Genomic DNA, 15,094 nt, shown 5'->3' with positions numbered 1-15,094 from the left:
ACACACACACACACACACACACACACACACACACACACACACAGTTATTAATTATATGAGGTGTCACGTGAGCGTCACACACACACACTAATCGGTGTTGTGACAGCGCCACTGAGCGCGTCAGAGGATCTTATCTCTCTGTGCGTCTGATCACTAAAGGCACAACCCGCCGATTATTAAATATGTCGCTGAGTCGACACACACACACACACACCGCAAGCCAAACCGCTTTGCTGCATACACACACACACACGGACCACAGGAGACCACCGAGGCGCCATTACGCACGGCAGGAAGAGGACGTGCCCGCAGCTGGACGCGTTTAGGGACGGATGACGTCACTGAATTAACCTTAACAAGCTTTTACCAGGAAGTTCATGAGTGCTAAATATGATTCCATAAATAGGATTAAATCTGTTTCTTAATTAGACTGGCATCAAGAGAAAATATGAGGAAATCACTGCAAAACATGAAGAATAGTTTGGATTTACAAGTAACAATACTTAATAATGTACATAATTTACAATATATTCTTTATTATTCCACCTGAGATTTCTTCTAAGAATTTTTTTTAGTCAATTCAAATAACTAAATGTATTGTTAATAATGTGTTTCCAGTTTGATTGATTAGTTTTTATTCATACCTTTAAGCTGCTTATGTTCATAAATATGTTAAATAAATCTTGACTCATCACATGTACATTTTATTTAGAGATTATAAGGCAGTAATCATTTCTACACCAGTACAGTATGAGCCACTGAATCTGCAGATGAACCCAGTCACAGTTTTAAATTATTACATTTATTTTAAGTACAAATTAAGTTTCTCTTTTCACTCCCTCACTTCTTTGAAATTCATAATGGGAACATTTTTAAGGCGGAATGATTTAGGGTTTAGATATGACATCATACAGTGTGTTGGACTAAACTCAAAATATTTCAACATCGTAAATTATTTCACAGCTCTTCTCTGTAGTTTGGAGTGTGTGTCACTACACAGCAGTAATTTGTTCACTAACGTGTGATTCATGCCAACAAAGCTGAGCAGACATCCTCAAACACATCTCAAACTCCTTTAATCCGCCATTTTGCCACAGCATGAGAAGCTTTACACGTATGACCCCATGTCCCTCCTCATGCTTCAGTTTGTTTCCCTGAACTCTACACCAGTTGTCTACAGCGTCACTCACCACTGTGCTGCCCTGCGCTGTGGCTCGCTGACATCACACACCCGGCCTGATTACTATATTGGCTTTTGATATCAATGAAATCTCATCAGGCGTCTATGTGAGCCGTTCCCTCAGCGTGTGTGGCCCTCGGCTGCGGTCGGCTGCTTATACATCGTCGGGGGAAACATTTGTGCCGAAGACAAACGTGTGCTCGCTGCAGGCCGCGCTTGTGTGTGTGTGTGTGTGGGCTGCTGGGGTCAGCCATGTCCATACATGTAATCTCTGAACATTAACAAGTGCAAGCAGCCGTAGAGGTGGAGGTGAACTGTTGAACTCGAATGCAATCCTGCATGGCATGGCATCACAACACCCTAAATAGAGCCGGTGGCCAGCGGCCCTATAGGCTCCTCTACTCTGCTGCCCCCCCCCCCCCCTTCTCTACAACAGTCAACAGTGTGTCAGCGCTCGTCTCTGGGGCGCAGCGATACGGGTTGAGATGGAGGTCGGGAGCTCGTCAAGCGAGGCAAAAGCATCTACGGACAGATTTCCAGCAGCTGTCCAACACTTAGCCCACGCCAGGGCCCGAGCCTTCCCCCGCATTAGGATCACTCAGCTGCGCCATTTTGCTGGAAACCCGGCTGAAATGAAGAGAGAAAGGCATTCTTGACAGCTGTGAACCCTGGCTGACCTCAGGCCCGGGACGCACGCTGACGCTCTGCTCTCAGTCTCATCCCTTTCTGATTAAACCTTCCCATCGCATTTAGGGTTTAACGCCGCACAAGTCGCCCTCCCACAAGTGAAGTGAGGTGACCTGCGAGGCCAAACTCAGGATCCAAACAGTAAAACCTGCTGAACACGCAGAGATTCATTCTGTTGTCACATAATTTTAGTTTGAGCCTCGGCCTACTTAAATCCTTTGTTTACCTTAGGAATCTACTGTGTGTATTTGAGAGAGACAGTGTGTGTGTGTGTGTGTCAGACTGGCCTTCCTTCCTGCCTGCCAAGCTGTATTCCATTTTTAATCCTTGCAAAGCGCACATCGAGCCCCCAAACTAAGTCAAGCCTTCCTTCAGATGAAACCAAAGTGTGCGCTCTGCCTGGCGGGGAGGCCGGGCACAATATCTGAGATGTCAGATCACTCAGGCTAATAACAATAATCACCCCCGGAGACCGGCTTTGCCACTCGTCCCCTCCGAAAGAGACTGGGACCTCTCTAATAACAAGCTATTTTCCCCTCTCGCTGCTATCCTGCAATTAAAACCCACCAGACACCTCGGATCTGATAAGCCCGAGCCCTCCCCGCCATTGATACAGTCAGATCTGCCTTTATCATCGCCCTTCAGCCCATCTCCCAACCTTCCTTCCCCTCCTCCTCGCTCGTCTATTACGCGAGGAGCCTTTTCACGTTCCCCCCTCAATCTGCCCCGCTTGATAATTGGCCCCCGTTTGAAAGGTCCTACTCTGTCTGTCCAACTCCACCAGCCATTATTCTAATCTGGAGATGTGAAATTGCCTATAATTTCCACTGATGCCCCGTCACTTTGCTCGCCTCGTCTTCCCCCGGCCCTGCATGTTTAACAAGGCACATAATCATGGAGAATGAGGAGAGGGGCATGATGGCGGTTTGTGCGTGTGTGTGTGTATGTGAGCGTGTGTATATATAAAGAAGGAGATGTTAATGAAACACAATGCGCGTCTTTGTCTGAGAAAATCAGCTTGGAGGAGTGAAAACATGGGGCTGTGATATGTTTGGCTTTGTTGGTTTACATCTCCAGCACAAAGCTTCAGTTCTCTGGCTAAGGTAAGACTGGACAGTGTGTGTGTGTGTGTGTGTGTGTGTGTGTGTGCTTGACTGAATGGCCTGTTGCGATGGCGATCAACGCAAAGTAGTTTCTGTCATGTACACAGTGTTAATTTGCAACACAGAAACGCGATGAGTCAACTTTAGCTTTGTATTGAATCAGATTTCAGGATCTAAATTAAGAAGCTGTTATGTAAAGCCAGGCGCTCTTAAACACACTAACTTTACACCACAGCCAAGTTTACATAAAGAGCGTGAAAAAGCCTCCAAAGGTCACTCCATGTCATGATCTTTTGAAATGACATCACACATGCAGAGTTGCAGCCTGGTTATTAGAAAGGACTAGTTTCTAATTATTAGGCCGCATTTACACTCAACTTTAATGGGGAGAAAATGCATATAGTAGTGAAATCTTGACTTTTATGACTCCCTAATGTTTGCCAGACAAAATGATGACTGGAAAAGATAAAAGCAGCCATTTGGCTTCGTTAAACACAAAGTGAACCGCAGTCTAACAGCACTAACGGCATTTAAGAGTTTATATCTCCATAACAGCGCGTCTCTGGGTTTGAACTGAAATCTCTGAATATGAGAAACAAGATGAAGGGGCATGATCGCGGTCTGGTTTAATTGTTCAGAGGAGACACACACACACACACACACACCCCTTTTAAATGTGTGTGTCCCTCTGACGAATGGTGTTTCACCTTTACACCTTTAAAATGCTGCTGAGGAGAATTAGAGCTTTATTCATCACTATTAAGCTGCTGTCGTTTTAGTTCCCAAACTAAATTCAAAGAAACGATAAATCGCTGCGTGTCTATGCTGCGCTTGTCTGCTGCGTAGTGATTTAGAAGACGAGCCAGACCTCCGTGCGTAAAAGGTCAAACCAGCCGTGCGTAAAGTTTCATTTCTACCGCGTTATTTCCCCAAAAAGAAAGATTTTGTATCCATTATTTTTTAAATTTCTTCATAATTTAAAACGAAAATTAAACGAGTGGGTGAAGATGTTCCCAGCGTGAATCGATGTGCCGTGTTTTGCTGCGTCACAAACAAGCGAGATTTTACAATCAAACGCGCATTTTCAAGCCTTTTTTCGAGGCCGTAAACGTCACACGCTTGTCGACGCTAAAACGAGCGGTTTGACGCGAAAAATCGCTGCAAATGTGATCACACACACTCTCGTTTTGGGAGCAATAACGTGACACAAGAAGCTGATAGTAACAAACGCCAATCCAACAGCTACTTTATTTGCATACTGCTTATAGGTCTGGACCGTGAATGCACCAAACGACGTCTCAATACGGAGCCCCTCGTTCAACACACACGCGCGCACACACACACACACACGCTGAGCCACAATTCAGTTAGTTCAGGCTGTGCGCAAAAAATAACCAAAAAAAGTTTTAAAAAATGGTCGATGAGAAACGCACACACACGGAATACACGAAGAATACGACCACACACTCACTCACACACACATGGAGACACGTTTAGTTCAGTCCAGGCTGAGAGGTTTGGTGCTCGCGTGGAGCTCCAGGCCGGTAAAACAATCCACTCACATCATCTGAGGCCGGGGCACCGCGTCCTGGTGCGGGTGGTGGTTTGGGTACCAGTGGCCAAAATTGTTCATGTAATTGTTTGGGTGCATTGGGGGTCCTTTGTTCGCCATGGAGACCTCCCAAAGCTGAGGCAACCCGGGGGAACAGGGAGAGTTAGTGCTGTGGAGGTGCTCTCCCTCAGGTCCGCTGCCGTGCTTCATGATCTTTTTATACTTGGACCTTTTATTCTGAAACCATATTTTCACCTAGAAGGCAAAAAAAGAAAAAGAGAGAAATGCAAAATGTGATTATCATTGCGGTTGAATAATTCCGAGAATGTGTTTTTATTATAATAGCCACAGAATTAAAAATGAAGCCAAAGTGGAATCAAAATAAAGAAGGGAGGGGGAGCGTTGTTGTTGATGAGTGGAGTTGAGTGACACTTGACCCATTAAAAGTGAGCCCCCCTATTGTTCTGCGTTTATGAGCTCAGTGGTGCAGGAGTGTGACAGCGACAAGCACGAGCGTGTGTGTGTATGTGTGTGTGAGAGAAACGAAAACAGCCCCGGAGAGGCTTTAATGACAAACACACACTGTGGTGGATCACTGGAATATCTGCTGACTTCAAACAGCGGCGGTTATTCTTAGAGGCGCGTAACGATGTGAATATTCATAAAAGTGGCATCAGAGCGCCAAAGCAGCCGTAAACAGTCGTAAACAGCCGTAAAAACAGCCGGGACCACACGAAGACTGGGGCAGATTAGCTGATTAGGAGAATGTCGCAAACAAAAGCTAATTGGCAGAATGGTTTGATTTGCTCGTTTGATATTTGGAAAATAAAAGTGTAAAGGCGCTTTGAGTTGGAAATGGACCGAATTGCGTCATATTTTGAGGGAGAAACGTGCACCTGCTTAACCTCCAAAATCCGTGTGTATCGACCCACACACTGTCAGTTTCAGAGTGTGTGTGTGTGTGTGTGTGTCATACTATTCATATTAGAGCTGCTAACACACCAACTTCAAATACGAAATAATTACGACGAGTAAAAACACAAACACATCTAATTATGTCATATATTTAACAAATTTCAATATAAAGCGTGAAATGAACGTTTATCTAATCGCCATAACGTGTAGTGATCTATCAGAAAGCATGAAAAAAAAATACCCCTTACAGTAAAAAAAAATTCTTATTATTCTTTCCCTTGTTGTTGATTTTTCTACCTCTCGACTCAGAAAGGAAATAAAGCAAAGACATTAAGTACAGTAAATATGATTTGTATTAAAAAAGATTGTTGGGTAAATCTCACTAATCACGTCTTCATCTCATCTCAGCCACTGCGGTGAGACGTGATAATGGCGAACAAACACTGACAGCAGCTTCCATCACTCAGCTGCTAATTTAAGTCTTCAGTCTGTTAGCAGGCAGCTTAAGCCAGCACGTTAGAATATAAGACTGAAGCTTACTAAAGGTCAATATACTGCAGGTGTGAGATTGGAAGATCTAAGAGGCACAATTGTGGGATTGTAAATATGAATGGAGATGAATGTGAACTCTGAAGGCCCACCTGAGTCTGGGTGAGGCCCAGTTTGGCTGCCAGGTCTGCCCGCTCCGGTAAGGCCAGGTATTGGGTCTGCTGGAAGCGCTGGTGCAGAGCCTGGAGCTGCAGGCTGGAGTAGATGGTCCGAGGCTTCCGGATCTTCTTCCCTTTGCCATTCAGGCGAATGTCCCTGTTCTCGATGGCCGTGGACTTCTCGCGATCTTTTGAAGATGGAGTAGAAAGTGGAGATGGAATTATGGCGAGTTATGATTTACAACCTCTCCCTCCTTGGGCTATAAAGCGAGACAAATGATGGCGACCGCAGACCCAGTGATGCGTTTAAAGCCCTCAGTGTTTCTAAAGGGATAAATTCTCAAACTAAAGGAGATCATTGATATTATTGACAGAGGCAGTAAATCACATGCAGGCCTTTTTCTGCTGGCACCAGAGGGCAAGAACGCCTTGTTTTTATAGTTCACGATTATGAAAACATCAACAAATGATCTGCACGTTCATTTCTTCTCCCTCCATTTTCATGCATCCTAAATTTAGATCGTTAGCGAGGGATTCGCGGGTATCGGCTGAACAGAATTAAAAATCTAAGCACAGAACGAAAAGTAAAAAAGGTTCCTAAACGGCAAAAGGGAGGCAAGCAAACGCAGAAATGGAAGAGCTGCAGTCGTTTTCTTAATGTGCACTAACAATGAGGGTAAAAACCAGATCCTGAGGTAGGCCCATGAAGGCAACACGGGCCATAATTGGACGTACCCACAGAAAATTATGGTCAATAAAATTAATGGCTCCATCTGCCGTGATTATACTATAACATGAGTGGTAAAGGTGGTTGAAGACGAGGCCTTGATTTGACACTGCTGACGCTTCAAATGTCCAAAGACTAAAATTACAAGTGCGAATGCGTCACAATAAAGAATAAAGACTCTTTCAGTCAGAATTTGCAGGAGACTCAATTGTTTGTGTTCAGTAACTAAACATTGAAGTGAGCAATTATTCTCGCCTGCAAATCGTCTCCAAAATTGCGCGGTCTGTGCGTAATTGCGCAAATGCATGATGGCAAACAAGAGTCATAATTTAACAGCCGCTATCATCATGACACACACACACACATTCACACACACGCGCGTACCTGTCTGCTCTAATCTGCCGTGGCCCAGGCTGCCGCTGTTGCCGTGCTGGTACGGCATGTAGGCGGACGCGGGATGAGCGTTCACCGCGCCGGGGTAGGCGTAGCCCAAAGAGCGGCCATAGGACGCGCTGGCAGGGAAGGGGCTCTCGTGCTGGGAATGGCCCGCGCTGTGCAAGCCATGCACGGGGTAAATGTGGGAGAGACCCGGGGAGTGCTGCTGGTGCGCCGGGTGTCCGTGGCCGAACTCTAGAAAGGCCGACTTGGAGGGATCCGAGCCATTCAGACTGTCAGGCATAAACCCCATAGACATCATTAGCTAATACGCGAGTCCATAAACCCGTCGCTCTGAAGAGGCTCGCATGAGTTCTGTGTCGGGAGGAGAGGAAAAAAAAACGTTGGGAGCAAATCCACGCTCAAGTCCAACGCGTGGCCCGGGATCGAGGCACCCCGACAGCGATCATGGCCGCGGCAGTTTGGTAGAAAAGGCGGAATAAAAGCGAAAGGAATCCTTCTTTACATCATTGGTAAGAGCTGACATGCTTCTCCACACACCTCCTGCCTGCAGAGCCTCAAACACACTGCCTTCCATCACACTGGGATCTGATTGGTCTCCTGCAGCAGCTGTCACGGAGCTCCACCATTCACTTCATTAACATACACGATACAGGATGGAGCCGCAGAAACCTCCTACTATTAATTACTATTTCATCATCATATCACCGAGCTTTAATCTATCACATCAAATATAAGAATATAAAAAGTTGTTAAAGGGAATTAATCTGTCTGCTTTCATCAAAACACATCGACTGGACTCTTTTCTTCTGATGGGAAATTCATTTCTTGCAACCTTTTCCAATATTTTTGTTTGTTTTGATGTTATAAATTAATCCGATTTAGCTCAAGAAATTACAGTTGGATGTTTAAACTAAAAACACGTCACGATCTCGCGTTGTTATATTTGATTCCACAGGCAAAACTGCAACATCATTTCAAATAAATTAAATGGTAATCGGCACTTTATCTCCTATTTACTGGATCAGTAAAATTAAATGTGACATTGATTCATATTTAAAGTCAAGCGAAGAATATATGGCGAAGTCAAGGCTAGGATTTGCCTAATAAGATTGAAAAAAACGTTATAAAAACAAATAAATAAACTGATTGACGGACTCATTTACGGCACAGAACGTAAAGTAGAATTTGTATTTTTTTTTTAAAGCGTGAGCGCAGATTTACTCTTTATTTTACGAAAATAAACAACCGATAAATAAACAAATTACAGCTCTGAACTTTCTCAGATTTCACCAAAACGTCGTGACCACACAAAAAAAAAAATTGTATATTTGTTGCTCCTCCTATTCAGCAGCAAGTTATTGAATCGTTACGTTTCCTTCAAAATAAAATACATTTGATTTTCTCCAGATAGAGAGATGGTGTTTGACGCACACACACATACACTCTCGCACACTCATGGCTCTTGAGGCTGCTGAGGCCTGCGTGGCTGCATCAGGGCCTGATTTGGGGAAGCAGAAGTTGCACGTTCCGCTGCTCATTATTCTAAGCTTCACCTCAGAAAATACATATTTTACACACCGATTGCTCCCAAGCAATTACGATAGTCAGTTATTGTTATATTCAGTGTGTGAGTGGTGTGCAGGGGGCTGTATTAAACGTATTTGAGTGCTTTGGAATATAAAACACATTCATTTAAGTGTTGATGCTCTGATATTTGTCCATTTTATTCATGTGAGTGGTCTAAAATTATTGGAAAATTAACATTTGAGCAGACGTAATGAGGACAAACTGTGCCTGAGAGGAACTGAGCTGACTACAGTATTTCACTAAACAAAAATATTTGACCCCCGAGCACGTCAGTCACATCCCGACTGAGTGACAGAGTACATAAAATCAGGAAAAATGTGGGAAAACGCAAACCTGCCAAAAGAGGGAGGTATTGTGGGACAGACTGCACACTCAGCAGAAACCCACAAGGTGCATAAGGATACAGTGTGGGAATCAGGAGAAAATGGAGACCACAAGGGCTCAGAGAGGCTCCCTGTCTCCGTCTCCCAGCCCGTATTGACTCACTCTCACCCAAAGTAAATCCACAGGTGGAGCAAAACATTGCGGGGAGAAGGAAAAGTGTGGATATCCTGCTCACCAGGCTCCATATTCCTCCCCCCCCCCCCTCGCAACACAAAGCACATCATTTGCCAGCAACCCCCTCCCCAAAACCTGATGGAGTCCCCATGTGTCACGTTACGCTCTGATACGGCCGCCACACGTTTCACCTTTCCGCTGGGCTAAGTCGCATGTAAGATGCAGCTAAATTACAAACAGAGCGTTTCGGTGGGTTTCTAGCGCGGTGCTGAGCTGCAGTCCAACCCAGTCATTTTGGTCATGTCCTGCCCGGGAATATGCACAGTGCCCGGGCCCGCCGGGAGGGGGGCTAGACCGCGTCCCGATCCCCACAGGCCTCAGCCGGAGCAGCCAGCCAGAACAAAGCCACAAATTATTATCATTGTAAAAAATTCAGTCGCAGTGAAAAACGCTTCGCTGAGAGGCCGATTTCATATTGCGGCGGGCGCAAGCTGGCGAATTCACACATACAGCTGGGGAACCATATGAGATAATACAGGCCGGGGTAGAAAGCGATATCCGTGGCTTCGTCAGTGAGCCGACCTCGTTATTGACCTCACATTTATTGGTGTTGGGATTATCAGAGCGATATGGTTTTACCAGTTGGCAACCGGTGACAGAAAGATCCTCGTTGCTACACAGCCGCTTAGCTCAGGAGCCCAGTGGGAAAACAAGCTTTGGAAAGGCAAAGTCACTGCTTCCTTTGACAGATGAAGGGATCACTGTGGGTCAAATGAAGATAACACAAAATACACGGCTTTGAAGCCAAAGAGAGAGAGACAGAGAGAAAGAGGCCCATGGGCGAAAAACATGTGCCTCTTGTGCGGCGCCTGAGCAAACTGAATGCAGAAGATTTGAGCCCAGGATGTGGAGATCTGTCATAACCCCGGCAGAGCCAAGGTGTGGGCATGAGCCAGGGGAGAGAATGGGAGAAAGCAAGGTAGAGAGGAGGCTCTTTAAGGCTTGTAATTATGTCTGCATTACGGGCGAACAACAAAGGCGAGCCCTGCAGTCATGGGGCTGGGATGGGTTCTAGCCCGGGCCGCCTTAATACACGCAAAGGGGAAAGATGTTAAAAACAGTGTTCCTGAGCAGGGCCCAGACACAGTGGCGTCTGCTGCGCCGCACACTGCGCATGGGCACTTGTCTGCAGACGCATGTGTGTAGGCGGATAGGTGTGTTTTCGTCAGTGCATGCACGCAACGCTCACACACACACACACACACCGTTTTTGTCCATCACACAGCTCTGATGCAGAGTGACAGCATTCCTTGTGTACAAACCAAGTGCACATTCACATGCAACTGCCGAGGCTGTGATCTTCCCCACTGGCACGTCATGTTTTACAAGTGAACCTCTGTTGGTGGGGCTCAGCCCGCTTAGACTGACAGTCCCTGACCCTGACAGGACGCCAGAATTTATTATCATAGGCTCAGCTCACAGCATAATAGACGGGAATAAAGACCCAAACGCCGCTCGTCCCCTTGGCCCCCTGCTGAGGGGCCTGAAGCTGAGGTGCGGGCTCAAGGTTTCATCCCTGCAAAGCTGGCACCCATCAGTTAACCTGGGCGAATAAAAGCACGTAGGCGAGCTGTGACACGCAAATATCCTCACAAATATTTCAGTTTCCGTGCTGCTAAAATGTCAGAAATATCACTGAGCCGAAGTTGAGAAGATTTAACGTGTACGACTCGTCTGCTCGTCTTGATTCTGTCTGTTTTGGGTGATTGATGACGTCTGCAGTCGTGTCTCCACTGTCAGGCAGGTGTCCTCGTGTCCTCGTTGGCTCTCACCTCGCTGGAACGCCTCGGCGCCGTGCAAGGCGGCAGTTTTTCAAGTCTTCCGCACCGACAAAGCCAGCGCAAACAATAGGATTTACATTTTTCTGTGACTGTTTTTTGCCTGCAGGAGAGGGAGAGAGAGAGAGAGAGAGAGAGAAGGAGGCAGAGAGAAGAGAAGGAGCACGGAAGATCAACAAGGCCTAATCCTTCCTCCAGGCGCCACCAGAAAATGCTAATATCTGTCCTGCCCAGGGTCTCATTCGCAAGCACAGCCACGCCGCTTGCCAATGTGTGTGTGTGTATGTGTGTGTGTGTGTGTGTGCTGAAAGTCAACTCTTCTTCTCTTGTTAATGTAGCTCTTAGTTATTTATATAGTTAAAAACTCAGGAACTTCACCTTCTGCATCTTTAGTGTTTGTTATGTGAGCTGTTTTTGTCACATATGCCAGTCAAATTAAACTCCTTTAGCTTTTGAGATAAGGAACGTCGACTCTTATTAATGCAAACGCCACGTGCTTGCCTTGTGAAAATGAAAAAAATCCACTTTGCTTCATCTTGTTCTAAAAGGTTGTTTTCTAAGGATACAATGGTTGAACATTTTTACATCCGTCGTTAATTTGCACGAGCAGTTTGGACCAAATTCCATGAAAAACAAAAGTGTAATTGATGGAAATTGTTGGCAAAACATCTGCAAACGTCTCTGCTTTGTGTCTGAAGTGATGATGTCACATTAAGAGCTTTTCGACACTTCTACTTAATCTTCAATACGTGTATCATTTTGGCAGCATGTAGTCATTTTGAATTTTCTGTGTGTCCTCTAAAAAAAGAGACAGATTTTAATTTCATTGGTTAAAATAAACAAAAGCAAATTCATACATATTATATACCCATAACCCACATATTCACTGTTCCCTTATATTGCTTCATATTGGAATAATTTACAGCTGGATTAAATAATTTTGTTGAATTAAAAGCCAATTTGTAAATTTAAAAACCTAATAAGTTAGTCAGGTCTGTTGGTGTGAATGAGACGTCTCATATTAGGCAAAGTGAAGCAGCTGGATTAAAATAAAATCAATAGAAAATATAAATAGAACTAAATCAAATCAAATGAAATAAAACTTCAATTAAATCATCAATCAAAGGCGTATTTCCCCCCAAACTAAAGTCTCTCTGTGTAAAATGGTTGCGTGGGAAATAGTGGAGTGTGTCTGCTCCTCTGGCTCGAGCTTTGAATTCATCATTGGCATAATTGTTGCCAGACAGCAGATGACAGCGGCTTCACACACACACACACACACACACACACACACACACACACACACACACACTACTCTGACTGTGTGATTTAAACTTTTAATTGATTAGTTGAATATAGAGGCCTTGGCACGCCGGGAAAAAAATGGTCTGGAATCCGTTAACCGTAATACGCGTGTAAGCCGCTCCAGTGCAACCTGAGCCCAGTGTCACACGGGGGCGTCCCATTTAAACGGCTTCATTTGTACTGATCGGCGGTCACATGTCAGAATTATGCGCTGTCCGTTTTTCCTAAGCTGCTCCTCCTCTGGGCGAGTCTGAAATGCAGAGCAACAGGAGCATTTGGCACCAATTCTCTGAAAAATTGCACGCAGGCATTTGCACTCACACACACATTCTACTGTCAATGAAAATGGTGCAAAGATCTCCCATTTACCTGTCCAGATGAATCCAGTGATGGGCGGCGGTGTGACACAGTGGCTGTGTATTGAGTTGCAGCCCAAAGTTTGGCTGCAGCTCCACTAATAGTCCGCGCCTGCTCCACATCTGGAACAAAGAACCCAGTCTGGGTCTACCCTTGGTGTTTACAACTCTGTTGTTTTTTCACACTGCTCACAAAATCGTGCCCAAACACACATTCCAGACTCACCAGCTCAACATGGGGGGAAAATATACGATATTTTTCCACTGTAAATCTTGCCCCCAGTGCCAGGGGAGGCTGGGAGGAAAACAAAAGCTGGAAGCTGGCATGGAGCGATGGGAGCGACACAGGGTGGCAGAGGCGGAGTGGCTAGGAGGGACAGAGGGTTGCATGTGAGAATCCTGCCTGGCTTGGCGGCAGCCTGGCAAGGCGAGGGTTCAGCTGAGGTCAGTGCAACCCGGGCAAGGGGGGGGGAGTGGCAGCACGGAGCCGGAGGGCCGCCGGGTTTGTTAACGTGGTCCGTTTACGAGGAGACGTCTGAGGGTCGCGCAACGATGGCAGCAACGAGGGAGCGTTTCAAGTCCCATCCAGCGAGGCCTTTAGTGAGAAAACTGCAGCGCACAAACAATATACTGAGCCCGTAAAGCTCCTCTGAAACAATGAAAGAGATTCACAAAGCCCATAAAGTCACTATAAAGGCCTGGAGGATTAACATGCTGCAGATGTTGAGACAGCGGTGAAAGGAGGAATTTAGAAAAGTAGCAATATCATAGTGGAAAAATACTCCATTAAAAGTAACAGTGAGGTATCTTACATTTAACCCAACAAGTACGCTGATACACTTAACAAAGTATGCAAGTATTCAAATCAAAAGAAGAGCAGAGTTCATGACTCAGGTTTGGGGGATTTTCATGTTCATTTGTAGAAGGAATGATAAAGATCAAAGGTAGGAAAGAGAGAAAAAGAGAAGAAAAGGAGGGAACGCAGTTAGTTGCCAGAAACTAGTAACTAAAGCAATCAGACTCATGTACCTCAAACTGGTACTTTAGTAAACGTGTGCGTCTCCATACTGAGAGGAGAGGCGTGGACGCGTTCCTCCTCCCGGGCAGCTGAGATGACAGACGGCGGTGGAAATAGTGAACATACTGGACAATGATTTGCCCAGGGGAGCCGCCGCATGCACACCCAATCAACGCACAATGACACGCGGCTTGGGGTTGCCAGGTTTAGACATAAGGCCCCGTTAAAAAAAAGACCGGTTTACCAGGTCGGAGGATTATCCATCTGAAGTTACCGGCCCCCCTCTGGTAACGTGAAGCCCCTTTTGTGGTCTGCAGGGCAACAGTGTGTTAGATAAGCGTCGGTTTTGGAAACGCCAGAGGTGACAGGGGCGACGGGGGCCTTGAAGGACGGGGACATCTGTCGGGGGACCGCCACTGCCGCTGCCGCCGCCTCCGATGTGTCACGGGAGGTTGCCAGTTTTGCACACGGGCGACTGACAGCTCTAAAGAACCGGCGGGCGCGTTAATCTTCCCCCCAGTATCCGACAGATATCAAAAAGCGGAGACGTTCGGAAAAAGCCTAAACAATTATAAGTGACCTACATGTCAAAACAGGTTTCTGGCAACGCACAAAGACACACATACTCCTTATATACGCTTTGAATGGAGAATTAATATTTGGTTTTGATATAGAGCTGGCACAGCCGTGAGGTCAAAGCCTTTTCTTTATGGCTCTTCAATGGGAACAACTTGACGGGATCAAGTTCAGCTCCTGACAACAAGCCCCGGCTCTGTCAAGTGTTAAGTTCCATTGTGACCTACAATAGGACACAATGGCCCCACAGCACCCAGCCTGTCCCTTGCTGCCTATCGGGTGACAGAGAAAAACTTGGCAAACTGATATTAAGATATGCTGCCATTGTAAGGTTTATTCTCTCGCTCTGTTATTTGTTTGTTTTTCGTGCTTTCCATGAGAATTCCAAGGCAAACACTAACACGATCGAACGGAGATGAATTCAGTCATAACAAAGAATTCTGGAAGGCAGATGCAGGTTTTTACATGCAGAATTTATGTTGTTCTAATAATATACTGCATTCCAAATTTAAAAATTGTTGCGGATTGGAGAGGTTATGTAATGTTATGGGTTCTTCTCTTACAATAAGTGTTCAAATTGGTTCATAATTTATGCATAATACTGCAAAAACAAACAAAAAGTGTAATAATGATCAAAATTCATCTGTAATTGAAGACTTTTGTGTCACGTTGTATATCATAATACTTGTTTTACAGTAGGTTTACA

The 15,094-nt window shown here is 45.5% G+C and overlaps 1 protein-coding gene across 1 annotated transcript; it reads right to left on the bottom strand.

Annotated features, from left to right (window-relative positions):
- Window positions 1-697: 697 nt before the first annotated feature.
- Window positions 698-7,790, bottom strand: dlx4b (distal-less homeobox 4b). Its single transcript, XM_076152331.1, has 3 exons — window positions 7,196-7,790; window positions 6,079-6,272; window positions 698-4,777 (listed from the first exon to the last, which is right to left on the bottom strand). Exons 1-3 carry the CDS (start codon window positions 7,506-7,508, stop codon window positions 4,529-4,531), a joined length of 756 nt encoding a protein of 251 aa, XP_076008446.1. The 5' UTR covers window positions 7,509-7,790; the 3' UTR covers window positions 698-4,528.
- Window positions 7,791-15,094: the final 7,304 nt, after the last annotated feature.

This window comes from Genypterus blacodes, unplaced genomic scaffold (genome assembly GCF_046128005.1).
Source record: "Genypterus blacodes isolate CSIRO-AG114 ecotype Tasmania unplaced genomic scaffold, CSIRO-AGI_Gbla_v1 ptg000055l_1, whole genome shotgun sequence".
Lineage (NCBI taxonomy): Eukaryota > Metazoa > Chordata > Actinopteri > Ophidiiformes > Ophidiidae > Genypterus > Genypterus blacodes.
This window is presented reverse-complemented; position numbering and strand designations above follow the sequence as displayed.